Source organism: Anas platyrhynchos, chromosome 26 (genome assembly GCF_047663525.1).
Source record: "Anas platyrhynchos isolate ZD024472 breed Pekin duck chromosome 26, IASCAAS_PekinDuck_T2T, whole genome shotgun sequence".
Classification (NCBI taxonomy): Eukaryota; Metazoa; Chordata; class Aves; order Anseriformes; family Anatidae; genus Anas; species Anas platyrhynchos.
Genome location: NC_092612.1, coordinates 3,443,947 through 3,465,273, shown reverse-complemented (window position 1 = coordinate 3,465,273; position 21,327 = coordinate 3,443,947). Strand labels below are relative to the sequence as shown.

Genomic DNA, 21,327 nt, shown 5'->3' with positions numbered 1-21,327 from the left:
CAAAAGTGCCCCCAAAGGAAGGCTTTGGGGACAACTGAACTCCCCAGGGGAGCCTTCACGCAGCCAAACATGCAACTAGACCCTCTTTCTTCGCTCTTTCTGAGCAACCCGAAACATAGCCATACCCGGCATGCGAGAGGAATTCAAAAGAGGGCCCCAGAAAATGCGTACAATGTCCCTTTTGCCCATCCAAAAGATCCCCCAAAGGAAGGCTTTGGGTACAAATGAAATCCCCAAGGGAGTCTTTACGTAGCCCCACATTTTACTGCACCCTCTGTGTTCGCCCTTTCAGAGCAACCAGAAACATGGCTCTACCTGGCATGGGAGAGGAATTGAAAATATGGCCCCAGAAAATGCATTCAAAGTCCCTTTCGCCCAATCAAAAGTGCCCCCAAAGGAAGGCTTTGGGGACAACAGAACTCCCCAGGGGAGCCTTCACACAGCCCTACATGCAACTGGACCCTCTGTCTTTGCTCTTTCTGAGCAACCCGAAACATAGCCCTACCCGGCATGGGAAACGAATTCAAAAGAGGGCCCCAGAAAAAGCCTTCAAAGCCCCTTTCACACATCCAAATGTGCCCCGAAAGGAAGGCTTTGGGTACGACTGAACTCCCCAGGGGAGCCTTCACACAGCCACAAATACAGCTGGACCCTCTGTTGTCGCTCTTTCAGAGCAACGCAAACCAAAGCCCTACCTAGAATCTGAGACGAATGAAAAATAGGGCCCCAGAAAACGCATTCAGATGCCCTTTCGCCCATCCAAACATGCCCCCAAAGGAAGGCTTTGGGGACAACTCAACTCCCCAGGGGAGCCTTCACGCAGCCCCACATGTAACTGGACCCTCTGTGTTTCCTCTTAATGAGCAACCCTTAACATAGCCCTACCTGGAATCTGGGACGAATGAAAAATAGGGTCCCAGAAAACGCATTCAAAGACGCTTTCGCTCATCCAAAAGTGCCCCCAAAGCAAGACTTTGGGTACAATTGAACTCCCCAGGGGAGCCTTCACGCAGCCAAACATGCAAGTGGACACTCTGTCTTCGCTCTTCCTGAGCAACCCAAAATATAGCCCTTCCCGGCATGGGAGAGGAATTCAAAATATGGCCCGAGAAAACGCATTCAAATCCCCTTTCGCCCTTACAAACATTCCCCCAGAGGAAGGCTTTGGGTACAACTGAACTCCCTAGGGGAGCCTTCACGCAGCCCCTTATGTAACTGGACCCCCTGTCTTCGCTCTTTCTGAGCAACAAGAAACATAGCTCTACCCGGCATGGGAGAGGAATTCAAAAGAGGGCCCGAGATAATGAGTTCAAAGGCCCTTTCGCCCATCAAAATGTGCCCCCTTAGAAAGGCTTTGGGTACAACTGAACTCCCCAGGGGAGCCTTTACGCAGCCCCACATGCAACTGGACCCTCCGGGTTCGCTGTTTCCGAGCAACCCTAAATATATTCCTAGCAGGCATGGGAGAAGACTGAAAAACCGGGCCCCAGAAAACGCGTGGCAAGCCCCTTTGGACCATCCAAAAGTGTCACCCAAGGAAGGCTTTGGGTACAAGTGAACTCCCCAGGGGAGCCTTTACGCAGCCCCACATGCAACTGGACCCTCCGGGTTCGCTGTTTCCGAGCATCCCTAAACATAGCCCTAGCCAGCATCGAAGACGACTGAAAATTCAGGCCCCAGGAAATGCGTTCCGAGCCCTTTTCGCCTATCCAAAACTACCCCCAAAGGAAGGCTTTGGGTACAAGTGAACTCCCCAGGGGAGCCTTTACGCAGCCCCACATGCAACTGGACCCTCCGGGTTCGCTGTTCCTGAGCAAACCTAAACGTAGCCCTAGCCGTCATCGGAGACGAGTGAAAAATCAGGCCCCAGGAAACGCGTTCCGAGCCCTTTTCACCAATCCAAAAGTGCCCCCAAAGGAATGCTTTGGATCCAAGTGAACTCCACAGGTTAGCCTTTACGCAGCCCCACATGCAACTGGACCCTCCGGGTTCGCTGTTTCCGAGCATCTCTAAACGTATCCCTAGCCGGCATCGAATACGACTGAAAAATCTGGCCTCAGGAAATGCGTTACGAGCCCTTTTGGCCCATCCAAACTGTTCCCACAGGAAGGCTTTGGGTCCAAGAGAACTCCCCAGGGGAGCCTTTACGCAGCCCCACATGCAACTGGACCCTCCGGGTTCGCTGTTTCCGAGCAACCCTAAACATAGCCCTAGCCGGCATCGAAGACGACTAAAAAATCTGGCCCCAGGAAATGCGTTCCGAGCCCTTTTCACCAATCCAAAAGTGCCCCCAAAGGAAGGCTTTGGGTACAAGAGAACTCCCCAGGGGAGCCTTTACGCAGCCCCACATGCAACTGGACCCTCCGGGTTCGCTGTTTCCGAGCATCCCTAAATATATCCATAGCCGGCATGGGAGAAGACTGAAAAACCGGGCCCCAGAAAACGCGTTGCATGCCCCTTTGGACCATCCAAAAGTGTCACCAAAGGAAGGCTTTGGGTACAAGAGAACTCCCCAGGGGAGCCTTTACGCAGCCCCACATGCAACTGGACCCTCCGGGTTCGCTGTTTCCGAGCATCCCTAAATATATCCATAGCCGGCATGGGAGAAGACTGAAAAACCGGGCCCCAGAAAACGCGTTGCAAGCCCCTTTGGACCCATCCAAAAGTGTCACCAAAGGAAGGCTTTGGGTACAAGAGAACTCCCCAGGGGAGCCTTTACGCAGCCCCACATGCAACTGGACCCTCCGGGTTCGCTGTTTCCGAGCATCCCTAAATATATCCATAGCCGGCATGGGAGAAGACTGAAAAACCGGGCCCCAGAAAACGCGTTGCATGCCCCTTTGGACCATCCAAAAGTGTCACCAAAGGAAGGCTTTGGGTACAAGTGAACTCCCCAGGGGAGCCTTTACGCAGCCCCACATGCAACTGGACCCTCCGGGTTCGCTGTTTCCGAGCATCCCTAAATATATCCGTAGCCGGCATGGGAGAAGACTGAAAAACCGGGCCCCAGAAAACGCGTTTCAAGCCTCTTTGGACCATCCAAAAGTGTCACCCAAGGAAGGCTTTGGGTACAAGTGAACTCCCGAGGGGAGCCTTTATGCAGCCCCACATGCAACTGGACCCTCCGGGTTCGCTGTTTCCGAGCATCCCTAAACATAGCCCTAGCCGGCATCGAAGACGACTGAAAAATCAGGCCCCAGGAAATGCGTTCCGAGCCCTTTTCGCCCATCCAAAAGTGCCCCCAAAGGAAGGCTTGGGGTACAAGAGAACTCCCCAGGGGAGCCTTTACGCAGACCCACATGCAACTGGACCCTCCGGGTTCGCTGTTTCCGAGCATCCCTAAACATAGCCCTAGCCGGCATCGAAGACGACTAAAAAATCTGGCCCCAGGAAACGCGTTCCGAGCCCTTTTCGCCTATCCAAAAGTACCCCCAAAGGAAGGCTTTGGGTACAAGTGAACTCCCCAGGGGAGCCTTTACGCAGCCCCACAAGCAACTGGACCCTCCGGGTTCGCTGTTTCCGAGCATCCCTAAACATAGCCCTAGCCGGCATCGAAGACGACTGAAAAATCAGGCCCCAGGAAATGCGTTCCGAGCCCTTTTGGCCCATCCAAACTGTTCCCAAAGGAAGGCTTTGGGTACAAGTGAACTCCCCAGGGGAGCCTTTACGCAGCCCCACATGCAACTGGACCCTCCGTGTTCGCTGTTCCTGAGCAAACCTAAACGTAGCCCTAGCCGTCATCGGAGACGAGTGAAAAATCAGGCCCCAGGAAACGCGTTCCGAGCCCTTTTCACAAATCCAAAAGTGCCCCCAAAGGAAGGCTTTGGATCCAAGTGAACTCCACAGGTTAGCCTTTACACAGCCCCACATGCAACTGGACCCTCCGGGTTCGCTGTTTCCGAGCATCCCTAAATATATTCCTAGCCGGCATTTGAGAAAACTGAAAAACCGGGCCACATAAAACGCGTTCCGAGCCCCTTTTGGCCCATCCAAAAGTGCCCCCAAAGGAAGGCTTTGGGTATATCTGAAGTTCCCAGGGGACCCTTTACGCAGTCCCACATGCAACTGGACCCTCCGGGTTCGCTGTTTCCGAGCATCCCTAAACATAGCCCTAGCCGGCATCGAAGACGACTGAAAAATCAGGCCCCAGGAAATGCGTTCCGAGTCCTTTTCGCCCATCCAAAAGTGCCCCCAAAGGAAGGCTTGGGGTACAAGAGAACTCCCAAGGGGAGCCTTTACGCAGCCCCACATGCAACTGGACCCTCTGGGTTCGCTGTTTCCGAGGAACCCTAAACATAGCCCTAGCCGGCATGGGAGAAGACTGAAAAACCGGGCCCCAGAAAACGCGTTGCAAGCCCCTTTGGACCCATCCAAAAGTGTCACCCAAGGAAGGCTTTGGGTACAAGTGAACTCCCCAGGGGAGCCTTTACGCAGCCCCACATGCAACTGGACCCTCCGGGTTCGCTGTTCCTGAGCAACCCTAAACATATCCCTAGCCGGCATCGAAGATGACTGAAAAATCAGGCCCCAGGAAATGCGTTCCGAGCCCTTTTCGCCCATCTAAAAGTGCCCCCAAAGGAAGGCTTAGGGTATATCTGAAGTTCCCAGGGGACCCTTTACGCAGTCCCACATGCAACTGGACCCTCCGGGTTCGCTGTTTCTGAGCAACCCTAAACATATCCCTAGCCGGCATCAAAGACGACTGAAAAATCAGGCCCCAGGAAATGCGTTCCGAGCCCTTTTGGCCCATCCAAATTGTTTCCAAAGGAAGGCTTTGGGTACAAGAGAACTCCCCAGGGGAGCCTTTACGCAGTCCCACATGCAACTGGACCCTCCGGGTTCGCTGTTCCTGAGCAAACCTAAACATAGCCCTAGCCGGCATCGAAGACTACTGAAAAATCAGGCCCCAGGAAATGCGTTGCGAGCCCTTTTCGCCCATCCAAAAGAGCCCCCAAAGGAAGGCTTTGGGTACAAGAGAACTCCCCAGGGGAGCCTTTACGCAGCCCCACATGCAACTGGACCCTCCGGGTTCGCTGTTTCCGAGCATCCCTAAATATATCCCTAGCCGGCATGGGAGAAGACTGAAAATCCGGGCACCAGAAAACGCGTTGCAAGCCCCTTTGGACCATCCAAAAGTGTCCCCAAAGGAAGGCTTTGGGTACAAATGAAATCCCCAAGGGAGTCTTTACGTAGCCCCACATTTTACTGCACCCTCTGTCTTCGCCCTTTCAGAGCAACCAGAAACATGGCTCTACCTGGCATGGGAGAGGAATTGAAAATATGGCCCCAGAAAATGCGTTCAAAGTCCCTTTCGCCCAATCAAAAGTGCCCCCAAAGGAAGGCTTTGGGGACAACAGAACTCCCCAGGGGAGCCTTCACACAGCCCTACATGCAACTGGACCCTCTGTCTTTGCTCTTTCTGAGCAACCCGAAACATAGCCCTACCCGGCATGGGAAACGAATTCAAAAGAGGGCCCCAGAAAAAGCCTTCAAAGCCCCTTTCACACATCCAAATGTGCCCCGAAAGGAAGGCTTTGGGTACGACTGATCTCCCCAGGGGAGCCTTCACACAGCCACAAATACAGCTGGACCCTCTGTTGTCGCTCTTTCTGAGCAACGCAAACCAAAGCCCTACCTAGAATCTGAGACGAACGAAAAATAGGGCCGCAGAAAACGCATTCAGATGCCCTTTCGCCCATCCAAACGTGCCCCCAAAGGAAGGCTTTGGGGACAACTCAACTCCCCAGGGGAGCCTTCACGCAGCCCCACATGTAACTGGACCCTCTGTGTTTCCTCTTAATGAGCAACCCTTAACATAGCCCTACCTGGAATCTGGGACGAATGAAAAATAGGGTCCCAGAAAACGCATTCAAAGACGCTTTCGCTCATCCAAAAGTGCGCCCAAAGCAAGACTTTGGGTACAACTGAACTCCCCAGGGGAGCCTTCACGCAGCCAAACATACAACTGGACCCTCTGTGTTCGCTCTTTCTGAACAACCCGAAACATAGCCCTACCCGGCATGCGAGAGGAATTCAAAAGAGGGCCCCAGAAAACGCGTACACTGTCCCTTTTGCCCATCCAAAAGTGCCCCCAAAGGAAGGATTTGGGAAAAACTCAACTCCCCAGGGGAGCCTTCACGCAGCCCCACATGCAACTGGACCCTCTGTCTTCACTCTTTCTGAGCAACCAGAAACATAGCTCTACCCAGCATGGGATACATATTAAAAAGAGGGCCCTAGAAAACGCGTACAAAGTCCCTTTTGCCCAACCAAAAGTGCCCCAATGGAAGGATTTGGGTACAACTGAACTCCCCAGGGGAGCCTTCACGCAGCCCCACATGTCCATGGACCCTCTGTCTTCGCTCTTTCCGACAAACTCGAATCATAAGCCTACCCGGAATCGGAGAAGAATTCAAAATTGGGCCGCAGAAAAGGCGGTCAAAGCTCCTTTCACCCATCCAAAAGTGCCCCCAAAGGAAGGCTTTGGGAAAAACTCAACTCCCAAGGGGAGCCTTCATGCAGCCCCACATGCAACTGGACACTCTGTGTTTGCTCTTCCCGACAAACTCGAATCATAAGCCTACCCGGAATCGGAGAAGAATTCAAAATTGGGCCGCAGAAAAGGCGGTCAAAGCTCCTTTCACCCATCAAAAAGTGCCCCCAAAGGAAGGCTTTGGGGACAACTGAACTCCCCAGGGGAGCCTTCACGCAGCCAAACATACAACTGGACCCTCTGTCTTCGCTCTTTCTGAGTAACCAGAAACATAGCCCTCCCAGGAACATGAGAGCAATGAAAAACAGGGCCCCAGAAAACGCCTTCAAAGCCCCTTTCGCCCATCCAAAAGTGCCCCCAAAGGAAGGCTTTGGTACCAACACAACTCTCCAGGGGAGCCTTCATGCAGCCCCACATGCAAATGGACCCTCTGTGTTCGCTCTTTCTGAACAACTCGAAACATATCCCTCCTCGGAATCTGAGACGAATGAAAAATAGGGCCGCAGAAAAAGCCTTCAAAGCCCCTTTCACCCATCCAAAAGTGCCCCCAAAGGAATGCTTTGGGAAAAACTCAACTCCCCAGGGGAGCCTTCACGCAGCCCCACATGCAACTGGACCCTCTGTCTTCGCTCTTTCTGAGCAACCAGAAACATAGCCCTCCCCGGAACATGAGACCGAGGAAAAACAGGGACCCAGAAAACACCTTTAAAGCCCCTTTCACCCATCCAAAAGTGCCCCCAAAGGAAGGCTTTGGGTACAAATGAAATCCCCAGGGGAGTCTTCACGTAGCCCCACGTTTTACTCCATCCTCTGTGTTTGCTCTTTATGAGCAACCAGAAACATAGCCCTACCTGGAATCTGAGACGAATGAAAAATAGGGCCCAGAAAATGCGTACAAAGCCCCTTTTGCCCATCCAAAAGTGCCCCCAAAGGAAGGCTATGGATACAACTGAACTCCCCACGGGAGCCTTCACGCAGCCCAACATGCCACTGGACCCTCTATGTTCTCCCTTTCTTAGCAACCAGAAACATAGCCATACCCAGCATGGGAGAGGAATTCAAAATATGGCCCGAGAAAAGGCGTTCAAAGGCCCTTTCGCCCATCCAAAAGTGCTTACTTGGAAAGGCTTTGGGTACAACTGAACTCCCCAGGGGAGCCTTCACGCAGCCCCATATGTAACTGGACCCTCTGTGTTCGCTCTTTCTGAGCAACCCGAAACAAAGCCCTACTCACATGAGAGAGGAATTCAAAATATTGCACAAGAAAACGTGTTCACAGCCACATTTGCCTATTTAAAAGTGCCCCCAAAGGAAGGCTTTGGGTACAACTGAACTCCTCAGTGGAGCCTTCACACAATCCCACATGCAACTGGACCCTCTGTGTTCGCTCTTTCTGAGCAACCCGAATCATAACCCAACCAGGCATGGGAGAGGAATTCAAAATATGGCCCGAGAAAACGAGTTCAAAGCCCCTTTTGTCCATTTAAAAGTGCCCCAAAGGAAGGCTTTGGGTACAAATGAAATCCCCAGGGGATCATTCACACAGCCCCACATGCAACTGGACCCTCTGTCTTCGCTCTTTCTGAGCAACCCGCATCATAATCCTACCCTGCATGGGAGAGGAATTCAAAATATGGCCCCAGAAAATGCGTTCAAAGTCCCTTTCGCCTAATCAAAAGTGCCCCCAAAGGAAGGCTTTGGGGACAACAGAACTCCCCAGGGGAGCCTTCACACAGCCCTACATGCAACTGGACCCTCTGTCTTCGCTCTTTCTGAGCAACCCGAAACATAGCCCTACCCGGCATGGGAAACGAATTCAAAAGAGGGCCCCAGAAAAAGCCTTCAAAGCCCCTTTCACACATCCAAAAGTGCCCCGAAAGGAAGACTTTGGGTACGACTGAACTCCCCAGGGGAGCCTTCACACAGCCACAAATACAGCTGGACCCTCTGTCTTTGCTCTTTCTGAGCAACGCAAACCAAAGCCCTACCTAGAATCTGAGACGAATGAAAAATAGGGCCCCAGAAAACGCATTCAGATGCCCTTTCGCCCATCCAAACGTGCCCCCAAAGGAAGGCTTTGGGGACAACTCAACTCCCCAGGGGAGCCTTCACGCAGCCCCACATGTAACTGGACCCTCTGTGTTTCCTCTTAATGAGCAACCCTTAACATAGCCCTACCTGGAATCTGGGACGAATGAAAAATAGGGTCCCAGAAAACGCATTCAAAGACGCTTTCGCTCATCCAAAAGTGCCCCCAAAGCAAGACTTTGGGTACAACTGAACTCCCCAGGGGAGCCTTCACGCAGCCAAACATGCAACTGGACCCTCAGTCTTCGCTCTTTCTGAGCAACCAGAAACATAGCCGTACGCGGCATGGGAGACGAATTCAAAAGACAGCCCCAGAAAACGCGTACAAAGTCCCTTTTGCTCATCCAAAAGTGCCCCAAAGGAAGGCTTTGGGTACAACTGAAATCCCAAGGGGAGCCTTCACACAATCACACATGCCACTGGACCCTCGGTGTTCGGTCTTTCTGAGCAACATAAAACATAGCCCTACCTGGAATCTGAGACAAATGAAAAATAGGGCCCCAGAAATCGCATTAAAATCCCCTTTCGCCCATCCAAAAGATCCCCCAAAGGAAGGCTTTGGGTACAACTGAACTTCCCAGGGGAGGCTTCACGCAGCCCCACATGCCACTGGACCCTCTATCCTCGCTCTTTCTGAGTAACCCGAAATATATCCATACCTGGAATCGGAGAAGCATTCAAAATAGGGCCCCAGAAAAGTCAGTCAAAGCCCCTTTCGCCCATCAAAAAGTGCCCCAAAGAAAGTCTTTGGGTACAAGTGAACTCCCCAGGGAAGCCTTCACAAAGCTCCACATGCCACTGGACCCTCTATCTTCGCTCTTTTTGAGCATTGTGAACCATAGCCGTACCCGGAATATGAAACGAATGAAAAATTGTGCCCCAGAAAAGGCGGTCAAAGCCCCTTTCGCCCATCCAAAAGTGCCCTCAAAGGAAGGCTTTGGGTACATTTAAACTCCCCAAGGGGAGCATTCACAAAGCCCCACATGCAACTGGAACCTCTGTGTTCGTTCTTTCTGAGCAACCCGAATCATAACCCTACCCGGCATGGGAGAGGAATTCAAAATATGGCCTGAGAAAAGGTATTCAAAGCCCCTTTCGCCCATCCAAAAGTGCATCCTTAGAAAGGCTTTGGGTAAAACTAAATTCCCCAGGGGAACCTTCACACAGCCTCACATGCAACTAGACCCTCTGTCTTCGCTCTTTCTGAGCAACAAGAAACATAGCCATACCCAGCATGGGAGAGGAATTCAAAATATGGCCCCAGAAAATGCGTTCAAAGCCCCTTTCACCCATCAAAAAGTGCCCCCTTAGAAAGGCTTTGGCTACAAATAACTCCTCGGTGGAACCTTCAAAAAGCGCCACATGCAACTGGACCCTTTCTGTTTGCTCATTCTGAGCTACCCGAAACATAGCCCTACCCGGCATGGGAGAGGAATTCAAAATATGGTCCGAGAAAATGTGTTCAAAGCCCCTTTCGCCCATCAAAATTGCCCCCAAAGGTAGTCCTTGGGTACAACTAAACTCCGCAGGGGAGCCTTCACACAGCCCCACATGCAAATGGACCCTCTGTGTTCGCTCTTTCTGAACAACCCGAAACATAACCCTACCTTGCATGGAGACAAATTCAAAAAGGGCCCCAGAAAATGCGTACAAAGTCCCTTTTGCCCATCCAAAAATGCCCCAAAGGAAGGCTTTAGGTAAAACTGAACTCGCCAGGGGAGCCTTCACGCAGCCCCACATGCCACTGGACCCTCTATCCTCGCTCTTTCTGATCAGCCAGAAACATAGCCATACCCGGCATGCGAGATGAATTCAAAATAGGGCCCCAGAAAAAGGGGTTCAGAGCCCCTTTCGCCCATCCAAATGTGCCCACTTAGAAAGGTTTTAGGTACAACTGAACTCCCCAGGGGAGGCTTCATGCAGCCCCATATGCAACTGGACCCTCTGTGTTCTCTCTTTCTGAGCAACCCGAATTATAGCCCTACCCGGCATGAGAGAGGAATTCAAAATATGGCCAGAGAAAATGCGTTCAAAGCCCCTTTCGCCCAACCAAAAGTTTCCCCAAAGGAAGGCTTTGGGGACACCTGAACTCCCAGGGGAGCCTTCACTCAGCCCCACATTCAACTGGACCCTCTGACTTCGCTCTTCCTGAGCAACCAGAAACATAGTCCTACCCGGAATCTGAGACGAATGAAAAATTGGGCCCCAGAAAACGCATTCAAAGACCCTTTCGCCCATCCATAAGTTCCCCCAAAGGAAGGCTTTGGGGACACCTGAACTCCCAGGGGAGCCTTCACACAGCCCCACATGCAACTGGACCCTCTGTCTTCGCTCTTTCTGAGCAACCAGAAACATAGCCCTACCCGGCATGGGCGAGGAATTCAAAATACGGCCCGAGAAAGCGCCTTCAAAGCCCCTTTCACCCATCCAAAAGTGTTCCCAAAGGAAGGCCTTGGCTACAACTAAATTCCCCAGGGGAGCCTTCACCCAACCCCACATGCAACTGTACCCTCTGTCTTCGCTCTTTCTGAGCAACCCGAATCATAACCCTACCCGGCAAGGGAGAGGAATTCAAAATATGGCCCGAGAAAATGCGTTCAAAGTCCCTTTTGTCCATCCAAAAGTGCCCCCTTAGAAAGGCTTTGGGTACAACTGAACTCCCCAAGGGGAGCCTTCACGCAACCCCACATGCAACTGTACCCTCTGTCTTCGCTCTTTCTGAGCAACCCAAAACATAGCCCTACCCGGATTCGGAAAAGATTTCAAAATAGGGCCCCAGAAAAAGAGTTCAAAGCCCCTTTGGCCCATCCAAAAGTGCCCCAAAACGAAGGCTTTGGGTACAACTGAACTCCGCAGGGGAGCCTTCACACAGCCCCACATGCAACTGGACCCTCTGTCTTCGCTCTTTCGGAGGAACCCGAAACATAACCCTACCCGGAATCTGACACGAATGAAAAATTGGGACCCAGAAAATGCGTTCAAAGCCCGTTTTGCCCATCCAAAAGTGCCCCCAAAGGAATGCTTTGGGTACAACTGATCTCCCCAGGGGAGCCTTCACGCAGCCCCACATGCAACTGGACCCTCTGTGTTCGCTCTTTCTGAGCAACACGAAATATAGCCCTACTAGGCATGGGAGAGGAATTCAAAAGAGGGCCCCAGAAAACACTCCAAAGTCCCTTTTGCCCATCCAAAAGTGCCCCCTTAGAAAGGCTTTGGGTACAACTGAACTCCCCAAGGGGAGCCTTCACGCAGCCCCACATGCAACTAGACCCTCTGTCTTCACTCTTTCTGAGCAACCCCAAAAATATCATTCCCCGGATTCGGAGAAGAATTCAAAATATGTCCCTAGAAAATGCGTTCAAAGCCCATTTTGCCCATCAAAAAGTGCCCCCAAATGAAGGCTTTGTGTGCAGCTGAAGTCCCCAGTGGAGCCTTCACGCAGCCCCACATGCCACTGGACCCTCTGTCTTCACTCTTTCTGAGCAACCGGAATCATAGCCCTACCTGGAATCTGAGACGAATGAAAAATAGGGCCCTAGGAAACGCATTCAAATCTCTTTTCGCCCATCCAAAAGTGCCCCCAATGGAATGCTCTGGGTACAACTGAACTCCCCAGGGGAGCCTCCATGCAGCCCCACATGCAACTGGACCCTCTGTCTTCGCTCTTTCTGAGCAACATGAAATATAGCCCTACCCGTCATGGGTGAGGAATTCAAAAGAGGTCCCCAGAAAACGCGTACAAAGTCCCTTTTGCCCATCCAAAAGTGCCCCCTTAGAAAGGCTTTGGGTGCAGCTGAAGTCCCCAGTGGAGCCTTCACGCAGCCCCACATGCAACTGGACCCTCTGTCTTCGCTCTTTCTGAGCAACCAGAAACATAGCACATCCTGGAATCTAAGTAAAGGATGCAGCAAGGCAAGTAAATACAAAGGAAGCGATGTTGGATGTGGTGAAAGCCATTACTTTATCAGTGTAGCGTACAATCCCTTCACCGAGCTTTAATTCTACAGGTGATTCTTAAAGGTGATATTTGAATTTGCCGTGCCAGCCTGTGAAAATGTAGCCTTTTAAGGCCAGGAAGATAACTTTTTTCAGTTTGTGTTCTTCAGGTTATTACTCATTTTAAAAGGTGCTCGTCTTTTTGGAATAGAATATGAGTTTTTGTGGCCTTAACTCTGAAATGTCTTTCCTCCTTCTGCTTTAGATCCAAAAATTATTTAATAAGGAATTTGGAGAAGCGTGCAATATTGAGTTGGCTGGTAGGGCAGAGAGAGCAGCTTTTTTTGAGGACCTAATTCTAAATCAAGTGGCTAAGCCTCCTGTAAAGAAAACAGGTGAGGAGGATATAAGAAGTACATCTAAAACTTTTCTATTGAAGTTACTAGCTCTTTGGGATTTGCTTTGGTGGTCATTTTCTGTCAGTAATTTGTCATATGCTTATATTTGAGTACTGTAAATTGGCTAATTTTTCCTGATTAATTGAAGTTGATCGGACATTGGAAGTCCTGCTTGTAGCACCACCAGCTGAGCCTCAGAAGCCACAAGAGGAAGAAGTAGGGATGCTGGAGGAGGAAGAGGAGGATACCTTGCGTGAACTTAGAATTTTCTTGAGGGACGTTACTCACAGACTTGCCACTGACAGACGTTTCAGGGAATTTGCAAAGCCCGTTGACCCACAGAAGGTAAACTAGTGCTGATCTGTGTGTGTCTGTAACTTCTCAGCGTTTGTATTTCTCAGCGTTTTGGGGAAGGTTCAACTTTGTTTTTAGGGCTGCACTATTAGGATTTTGCAAGAAGCAGAGGCAGTGCTTTTACTTCTGCTGACTCTCGGATGTCTCTTACCGGATTATTCACTGAAAGCCCTGGTTTCATTCTAAAAAGCCAGTCCAAATGCCAACACAGTCTGCTCGTGAAAAGGCTTTGATATGTAGGCATGTCACAGCACTGAAAAGCACAGAGATCTTTCCTTATAATTACAAACAGTACTTACAGGACTACTTTAATGAAGTCTAAAGCCCTTTATTGGACTGTCAGTTCCTGTGGGAACAGGAATAGGAGCAGCAGTTTGTAAAAATAAGTTTTGAGATCCTGTTCTCTGTTTCATCTGGAACTCCTCAATAGGAATCAACCATAAGTGCAGTGTGTTTTCTTTTTCCTCCAAAAAAGATCTGCTTAGATCCCTTTTTCTCCTTAATTGATTAGATAAGCCTAAACTAGGGGCATATATTTCAAAGACAGGTGTAACTTGACTATACCTGCGGATCAGCAAAGGCCTCTTCATGTGGGCATCCACTGGCTTTTCTTCCCCTTTTCTCCTAGGTTCTTGAGCTGTGAAAAATCTAGACAGATACGTATGTCCTCATCTGAACTAGTCATTAGGCTCCTCTTATGGTCTGAGGGAAGAAATCAGCACCTCTGGGCCTAGTTATCTCATTCTAAAGTAGATGCCTGCAATAGGTACTTCACAGGTGCAATTCATGCACCTTTTCCTCAATGTCGACAGCAAAAAGAATGTTGGATGGCTTACTCAGCTTTCACTGTTGTGATTTTCTGAAGCAAAGTGAAATGAATGTCCCACCCTCAGTGTTTCTTCTCTACCATGTATGTGCTTCTGACCTCCCTACTTCTTGTTGTCCTCTCCTAGCAGCTCTAATGCCAGTTGAAAGAGCCCTTCCATTTCTGAGAAGCAAACTGGTTAATTTCAGCATCTTCTGATGCATCGCAAATGTTCAGGGTTTTTAGGAAGTTGTTTATTTAAAGTTTTCAGAATAATTTTGGTAGACAGTGTGCAAGGTTAAGAAAACCTCTGAATGCTTGTATTTGATCTGCAGGTACCTGACTATGCCACAAGGATTAAAGAGCCGATGGATCTTTCAACAGTTCTGACTCAAATTGACTCGCGCCAGTACCTCACTGCAGGAGACTATCTGAAAGACATCGATCTAATCTGTAACAATGCCTTAGAGTACTACCCAGATCAAAGGTCTACAAGTGAGGATGTGCTTTTTAGCCCTAGTTTAAAAAATCTGTCAAACGTATAGATGGATAAATGCTGTGTGCGGACAACAGACTTTGGATGGATTAGATGATTTTGGACATCCACAGAGAACATCTCTTACCACATTGTAAATATTTTATCATTTTGCTACTTGGGCATGGAAGTGTGATATAAATGTTCCCAAGGAACTAGTGCTTTTGTTTTAATTAACTTCTATGTTGTTATGCTGAAAATATTCACTGAGATAACCTTTCGGAACCAACCTATGAAGAAAGCAATTTTTTTCTGTGATCAAAACAGTTTCATTGGTTGGTAGACAACATTCAGTTAAAGTCTGTAAAATTTCAGATTGTCACAGAGCCTATGTTTTGCAAGACACTGCATATTCAATGGTGAGGAACAAAATGGATACAGAGTTTGGACGACTTTGTGAACAAATTAAAGAATCTCGTGAGAAAAGAGGTACGTGCTTTAACGCTAAGGATTTTAAGACTTGTCTCTGCATTTGTAACTGAGAATGCACAACGAAGATCTTTGGTATCTATTCTTTATTGCAAGGTCACACCTCTCCAGCATGTGCTCCATGCGACAACTCCAAGTCACCACAGCAGAACCCTGCTACTGAAGACGACAAACCAGATGAAGAGAGTAATGAAAATGAGGAGATGACAGCGGCACCTGTAGATGCCAGTACACCCATTTCTAATGGTAAGTTGCATTTTATTCAGCTGCTCTTGTCATTCATACCTTCTCTGTTCTTGAGGCGCAACAGGTGTCTCTGATGCCTGGCTCTTTATGCCAGAGGTATTTTGTTTTCAAATTTACTTCAAAACGTGAGAGAGAAATCCAGAGGTCATTCATTCAATATAGTTATGAATTAAAGTTCAAAGAAAGTTGGTTTACAATATAAAAAAACAAAACAAAACAAAACAAAACAAAAAAACAACTTTGACGGCCCAATTGCCATTTAGTCGCCCCTAAATTGCTAATTCTTGAGGTAAAAAATGTTGTGGATGGCAGTTTCTGAATACTTAACTAGTTTTTAATTATGCAAAATGGTATTTTTACCCCCACTCCACCCCTCCTTTCCCCAAATGCTAAAATCTTAGCTACCTCATACTGTGATTTCCAGTTGAAGGAGGGAAGTCTAACTAGTGAGAGTGGGAATTTTGCCATGGACTCCACCCATATCCTTTTGCAATACTATATGAATACTGCGAATGTTGGGCAAAACCACAAAGTTTGTTTTTTCACAAAAGGTTTACCGAATCAGGAAGCATACGAGGTATAAGTCTTCACGTTTTTTCTCCTTTGAATATTCCCTTAAAATTGTCTCATTAATTAATCTCTTCCAAACATGTATTCAGCTTTTGAAGTCTTCAGCTTGATACCAGACTCGAAGGAGAGCTTATTTCCAGAGGCTTTTATGATGTTCATCTGTATTAGTTCATGCAGTAAGACAGTGACTTTATCAAATAACCTCACGTTGTATTAATATTGCCCATCCAAAGTAAGAATCCTCAGCATGTAAAATCCTGAAAGTGACTGTTTAGTGAATGAAATTCCATAGCTGTGTGTGTGGTTTGTTTGCTTGTTTTTAATCTTAATAGCAAACTGACCCCATTAACTTTCAACTCTTTTCTCAGCATATGTAGGCAGTGGTAGCTCAGTTCCTTTGTTTTCCTTGTCAGTCAAGTAAGATGAAGATAATGGATTTTGAAGAAAGAATTCTTTTGGTTATGTTTTGGATTACTTTTTTATGCTGTCTCTTTGTAGGTGCGTCAGAAAGAAAGCGCAGAAGGAACAACTGTGCGCATGCTGCAGCAAAGAGAAGAAGGAGTTCTCAATTCGATACAGAGAACAGAGTACCAACAGATGACCAAAACGATAGCGATGAAGAAGAGTTTGTGGACAAACATGTTTCTGGCATATGTCAAGTAAAACTTAACAGTGAAAAGGAAAGTGCTAAGCTTTGTGGATATTCCCCACCAAGATGGGGAACTATAACTAATGAAAATCCAAGTTCAAATGGTAAGGGAGAAGTCCAACAGATCCTTTAGCACCTTATTCTTGCTGAGGAGGATTGCACTATTTATTAGCTTTAGGCTTCAATTTCACTCTATTTTTTCTGTTTCAGCTCTCAAAAATCATCACACAGTTTATTCCGTAATGATGTTGCTCCTCTAATTGTGCAAGCCAAGCCCACATGTTTCTGTAGGTGCTGTTTTTTTGATTCTGAAGTCTGTTTTTTTCTAATGGTACCTAACTGAAAGCCAGCAGTCACTGACATTCTTTTATTGTACGAGGTGCTTTCCAATAACGAGCAGCTTAGGTGAAAAAGCTGCACTTCAAGATGCGTGGATCCAGAGTAACATGTGGAATAGGAGACTTAAGCCCTAATGTTGTACTCTAAGATATGTTCCCTAACCTGCATTGGCAACATGACTATTTTTTTCCACTATTAAGCTTTTCATTAGTGCTTTTGGTTTGTTTGTGGGTATTTTTGTTTGCTTTTTTTGTCTTAGTTTCTAATTTTTATGGAGCAGTGACTTTAGCTGGAAAGAAGGGAGAAGCCAAGTATTTCTCAGTGAAGACGATAACAATTCTGTCTCTGTATTTGTAGAAAGAGACTGTTTGGCAGGTACAGGATACTTCACTGAGACTGTATTCTAGATAAACAGAAAACCTGACTGAAGAAATCTGTGTCCTTCCAGATTCCTGGGCATTTCAAGCGGTGACTCCTGAACGTTCTTGGGAAGAAGACCAACAACAGATAAGTGATGAGAACACTGTACAAGTCCCTACAGAGACAGACTACATAGTTATCGTGGATCGCTATGAGCTCAAAGTATGTCTAATTTCAGCTTTTTTTTAATGCTCAAATAGGACATATTCCTGCGACATGTAAAATTGCAAATTAAGCCCATTGTTAACCAATGCCAATTAAAACAATTAATTGGAAGGACATCTAGATAGTGAAATAATTCAGCCTGTAATGCACTGTGACTGTTTAGTTTCCACACCTCGTGTAGATTTCTGTAGGCTACCATTTGCTTCTGGTCATCTGTAGTTTAGGAGACAGATTCCTTGCCTAGTTTTTAAGACAAAAGGCCTTGCTGAATTTTAAAATACCACACTGACAACCTGCTAGTACTATTATGGATATCATTTTAATGATTCATAATTCTTATGATGGGTTTGAGGGCTTTTATTTGGGATTTTTTTTCATGCTTTGATGTATTAAGAACCTGAAAAGGATCTTTATTTCTTGCAGTGATGATTTTAAACCTGAAGTTAGCAGGTTGACGTAAACTAGCTAGCCATGGAGAAGTGACTACTTTTCTGAAATTCCTTGAGTATTAGAATTTCTTATATTGTGTGTGTGTATATATATATATATATATATCTATACATGAGGGAGGCAGAGTTTGCTGATAAGATGATAAGCAGCATTATTTCCAGGGGGCTGTAGTATTTCCATTTGGTATGGCTGCTCCCTAAAGCTACATGCTTGCAGGCTCACACAGCTAATGGACAGCTGTGGCAGTGGAAGAAGGTGCTGCCACTAGCTTGTCACTGTTGCTGTGCCAGAGATTATCATCTCTGCATCTTTGGTAATAGAAATGACTGTGTGAGAGAGAGGTGATTGCTACAAGCAGTCGCTTTGCTATTTACCCACCCCTGAATTTAAAGGTAGGATTGAGCAAACTAATCCACCTTTGCTCTGGGCGTTTGAGCAATCTGTTCTGCCAGCAGAGTTGTAGGCATGGCACACGTGGGTAAAGGTAATCACCTAAGGGTGCTTCCTTTTCCAGCTGGCACGGCTGTATCTACAAGATCTGCAGCCTTTTTACAGTGCCCCGCGCTGCTGCAATGCTTCTCTAATGAAATGCAACAGTGGCTTTGCTGTGGCAGCAGCTGTCCTACAAGGAGGATCGTGTCATTCCCTGCTGCTTTGGGAGCAGTCGACTTGCAATTACAACCATTGATGTGATAGATTGGTTAGTAGTAAAAGATTGTCCGAAATTTCAGCCTTTCCTTTCTCTGAAATATGAAAAATTAACTCATTTTCCCTGCTGAAATCTCATGGGATATTTAATCTGTTCTCTGAAGTGTCACATTTTATTTAATAGCGTCAGAAAAAGTAGGCTGTCACTTGTATTGTTACTGTTCAACCTCCGAAACCATATAGAGCGTATTCAAAGGATCTTGTACTATGCTAAAGTTGTTGTTTTGCTCCATTGTTGTCTTCAGAAACTGTTATGCTTTGTCACTGAGATAACGAAGGGATTTGACATTTATCACCTGGAAAAAGTATATGGCGTCATTAATCAGTGTATTTACAACCATAGAGAAGACTACGACAAAACCGATTTGGTGGAGGTAATTTTTGTTTTGAATTCTAGCACTTTCTGTCACTGTTACGCAGTATTTGTGTGTTCTGGGGTATCGTGGTTGTTTAGAATTGCTCTTCACTGCTTAGCTGTCTGTGCACAGACAACAACAGTACGACTTCTCCCTTTCAGTCTGGAAGACGTTTATCCATCTTGCAAAACCATTGTTATATTTGGCATAACTGTTGGCAGTTTCTGCAGGAACAAGCTTGAACTTGAAGACAATGGGTCCACCCACACAGCCCTTTCAAAGCAGTTAACCTTAGTCTGTCAGTAGTTTTCCTTGGGAACCATTTTGGGAGCGGGAGGACTACGAAGGGGAGGTGCTTTTCTAAGTCTTTCACTCGCTCTCTCCCTCTACAGCCAGTCATGCACGGTGATAGCAGTTGTTCCATCCTTGGAGAGAAATTTAAGTATATAACAAGAGTTTGAGACTTCTCTCTAGTCACACTCTAATCTCTTTTTAACTAATGTGCTTGAGCATCTGTAATTGGGGAGATTTCTGCCTGTGCCAGTTTTACACTGAGTCAAATTCTCTGGTCTCTTCCTGTAAAAGATGATTTCGGAGTTGTCCGAACTCCTCAGAAGTCTGTGTGAGGCGTCCATGGTCCAAGTCAGGTGTTCCCAGTATACGCTTGGATATTCACTCTTCACATTGAAGATCCTTGAACCCATTTATCTTAGAGTTGCTTGTGCTTGAGAACAGATGAAATTTGTTGTGCCGATCAGTCTGCCTTGAAAAGAGAGTGCCTCTTTTTTTTAGGCACTGGTCATCTCGATCTCTTCTTCCACATCTGATAAAGAGTTAGAACGGACACTCTGTTCTGCCTGTGAGAGGATTATTTAGATTCAGGGAGGCCGCTCCTGAAAAAAAAAATGAGATCTTTTAGGTCGAGAAGGGATTTATTTATGTTGTCTCATGGCCTGTGAACTTTTGTAACTTAACATTTAATTTAAGTGTTAAAAGTTAAGTAGCTTTCTTGGTTTTCTATTTCTTCCTTTAGCTTAGGCAAACAAATCTCTCCTATTCAGAGTGCACTGTACAAGTTAGTCAGGAGCGTGCTCTACTGTATGGAGAGAGAGAGAACTTAAGGAGTAATTATTCAAAGTCCAGAAATTAACTTGAGCTTGTTGTGGCTTCTCAGCAACTGTTTCTTCCTTCTAATTGTTGTGAAACCACTGCTGAGAGAGATCCATATAGTTGATACCCTCCTCTCTATTTTGGATGTATAAGGATGCCTCTGAAGCTAGAAGGGGTAAGAGGCCGTTGTGATGGTGGTAGCACACTGTTTGCTAAATATTACTAACCATGTATTACAAATTATTTATTTTTATAGTAATAGAAAGTGTTCTTAAGCTTTCATTTGTGCTTACCGCTATTTTGTCTTTTTTTTTCTTACTAGGAAATTAAGAACGAAATCTCAGCCTTCTGGTCCTACAAGTAGTCTTCAACATACTTAATTTTTACTCTCCAGAGGCTTTTGTTGCACACTGTTCTGTTATTTGTAAACAATTTAGTAATGTTCTATTATTTGTAAACAATTTAGTAAATAGTATCTTTTCATAAAAATAGGTATATAAAATTTCATATATAGGTATTTTAAGATATTTTAAATAAATTTGCTTATTTGACCTTTCTTAAATATATTTAAGTACTTTTATTTGATATTTTTGTTCTTTATATGTAGCTCTCTATTTATTATCCTATATATATATATATGCATGTATATGTGTATGTATATAGCATGATAAATTGCAGGCTTGGCAGAAGGAATGGAATATACACAGTCTTCTGAAATCACAGGACATGACTTTCATTTCCATTACACAACACCTTAATTTTCCATCTTCTTTTTATCGGAGCTACTGCTGACAGTGCCTATGTAACACTGTAGATATGAACATCTTTCAGATACTGCCAATACCTCTTTTTAAAAGAAAATGACTGAAAACTGGATAGACTTTTAACGTACTTTGTCAGCTATTCAGAATATATTTTTCTGAAGTAACCTGTGGTGCTCTTTATTCCACTGGACACTACATAAATGTCTTAAAAGAAACCTGTTATAAATTCGCTCAGTCCCAAAGTAGGATTAAATAAAAAATAGGATTTATTAAAAGAATAGAGGTAAGCAAACAGTGCTGGGTGCACCGGGAGTCTCTGCTCCACCAGGACGCACACCAGTTACATCAAGTAGCTGATTTTTATGCTCCTAGACTAATACATATTCATTACTACTTCTAAAAAAAAATAGGTTATTATAATTAGCTTCCGGGATCCAGTCCCTCCAACTGGAGCATGCGCATCAGTCTCCGGTGGTCCCTCTGGGGGTCTTAGGGGTCTTTCATGCTGAAGG

General features: G+C 46.6%; 1 protein-coding gene across 1 annotated transcript; it reads left to right on the top strand.

Annotated features, from left to right (window-relative positions):
- Window positions 1–13,065: 13,065 nt before the first annotated feature.
- LOC113841410 (ATPase family AAA domain-containing protein 2-like) lies at window positions 13,066–19,785 on the top strand. The gene is made up of 7 exons (XM_038167781.2): window positions 13,066–13,260; window positions 14,410–15,038; window positions 15,135–15,284; window positions 16,353–16,607; window positions 17,291–17,424; window positions 18,831–18,959; window positions 19,527–19,785. The coding sequence occupies exons 2-7, from the start codon at window positions 14,966–14,968 to the stop codon at window positions 19,668–19,670; spliced, it is 885 nt and encodes a 294-aa protein (XP_038023709.1). The 5' UTR covers window positions 13,066–13,260; window positions 14,410–14,965; the 3' UTR covers window positions 19,671–19,785.
- The last annotated feature ends 1,542 nt before the right edge of the window (window positions 19,786–21,327 follow it).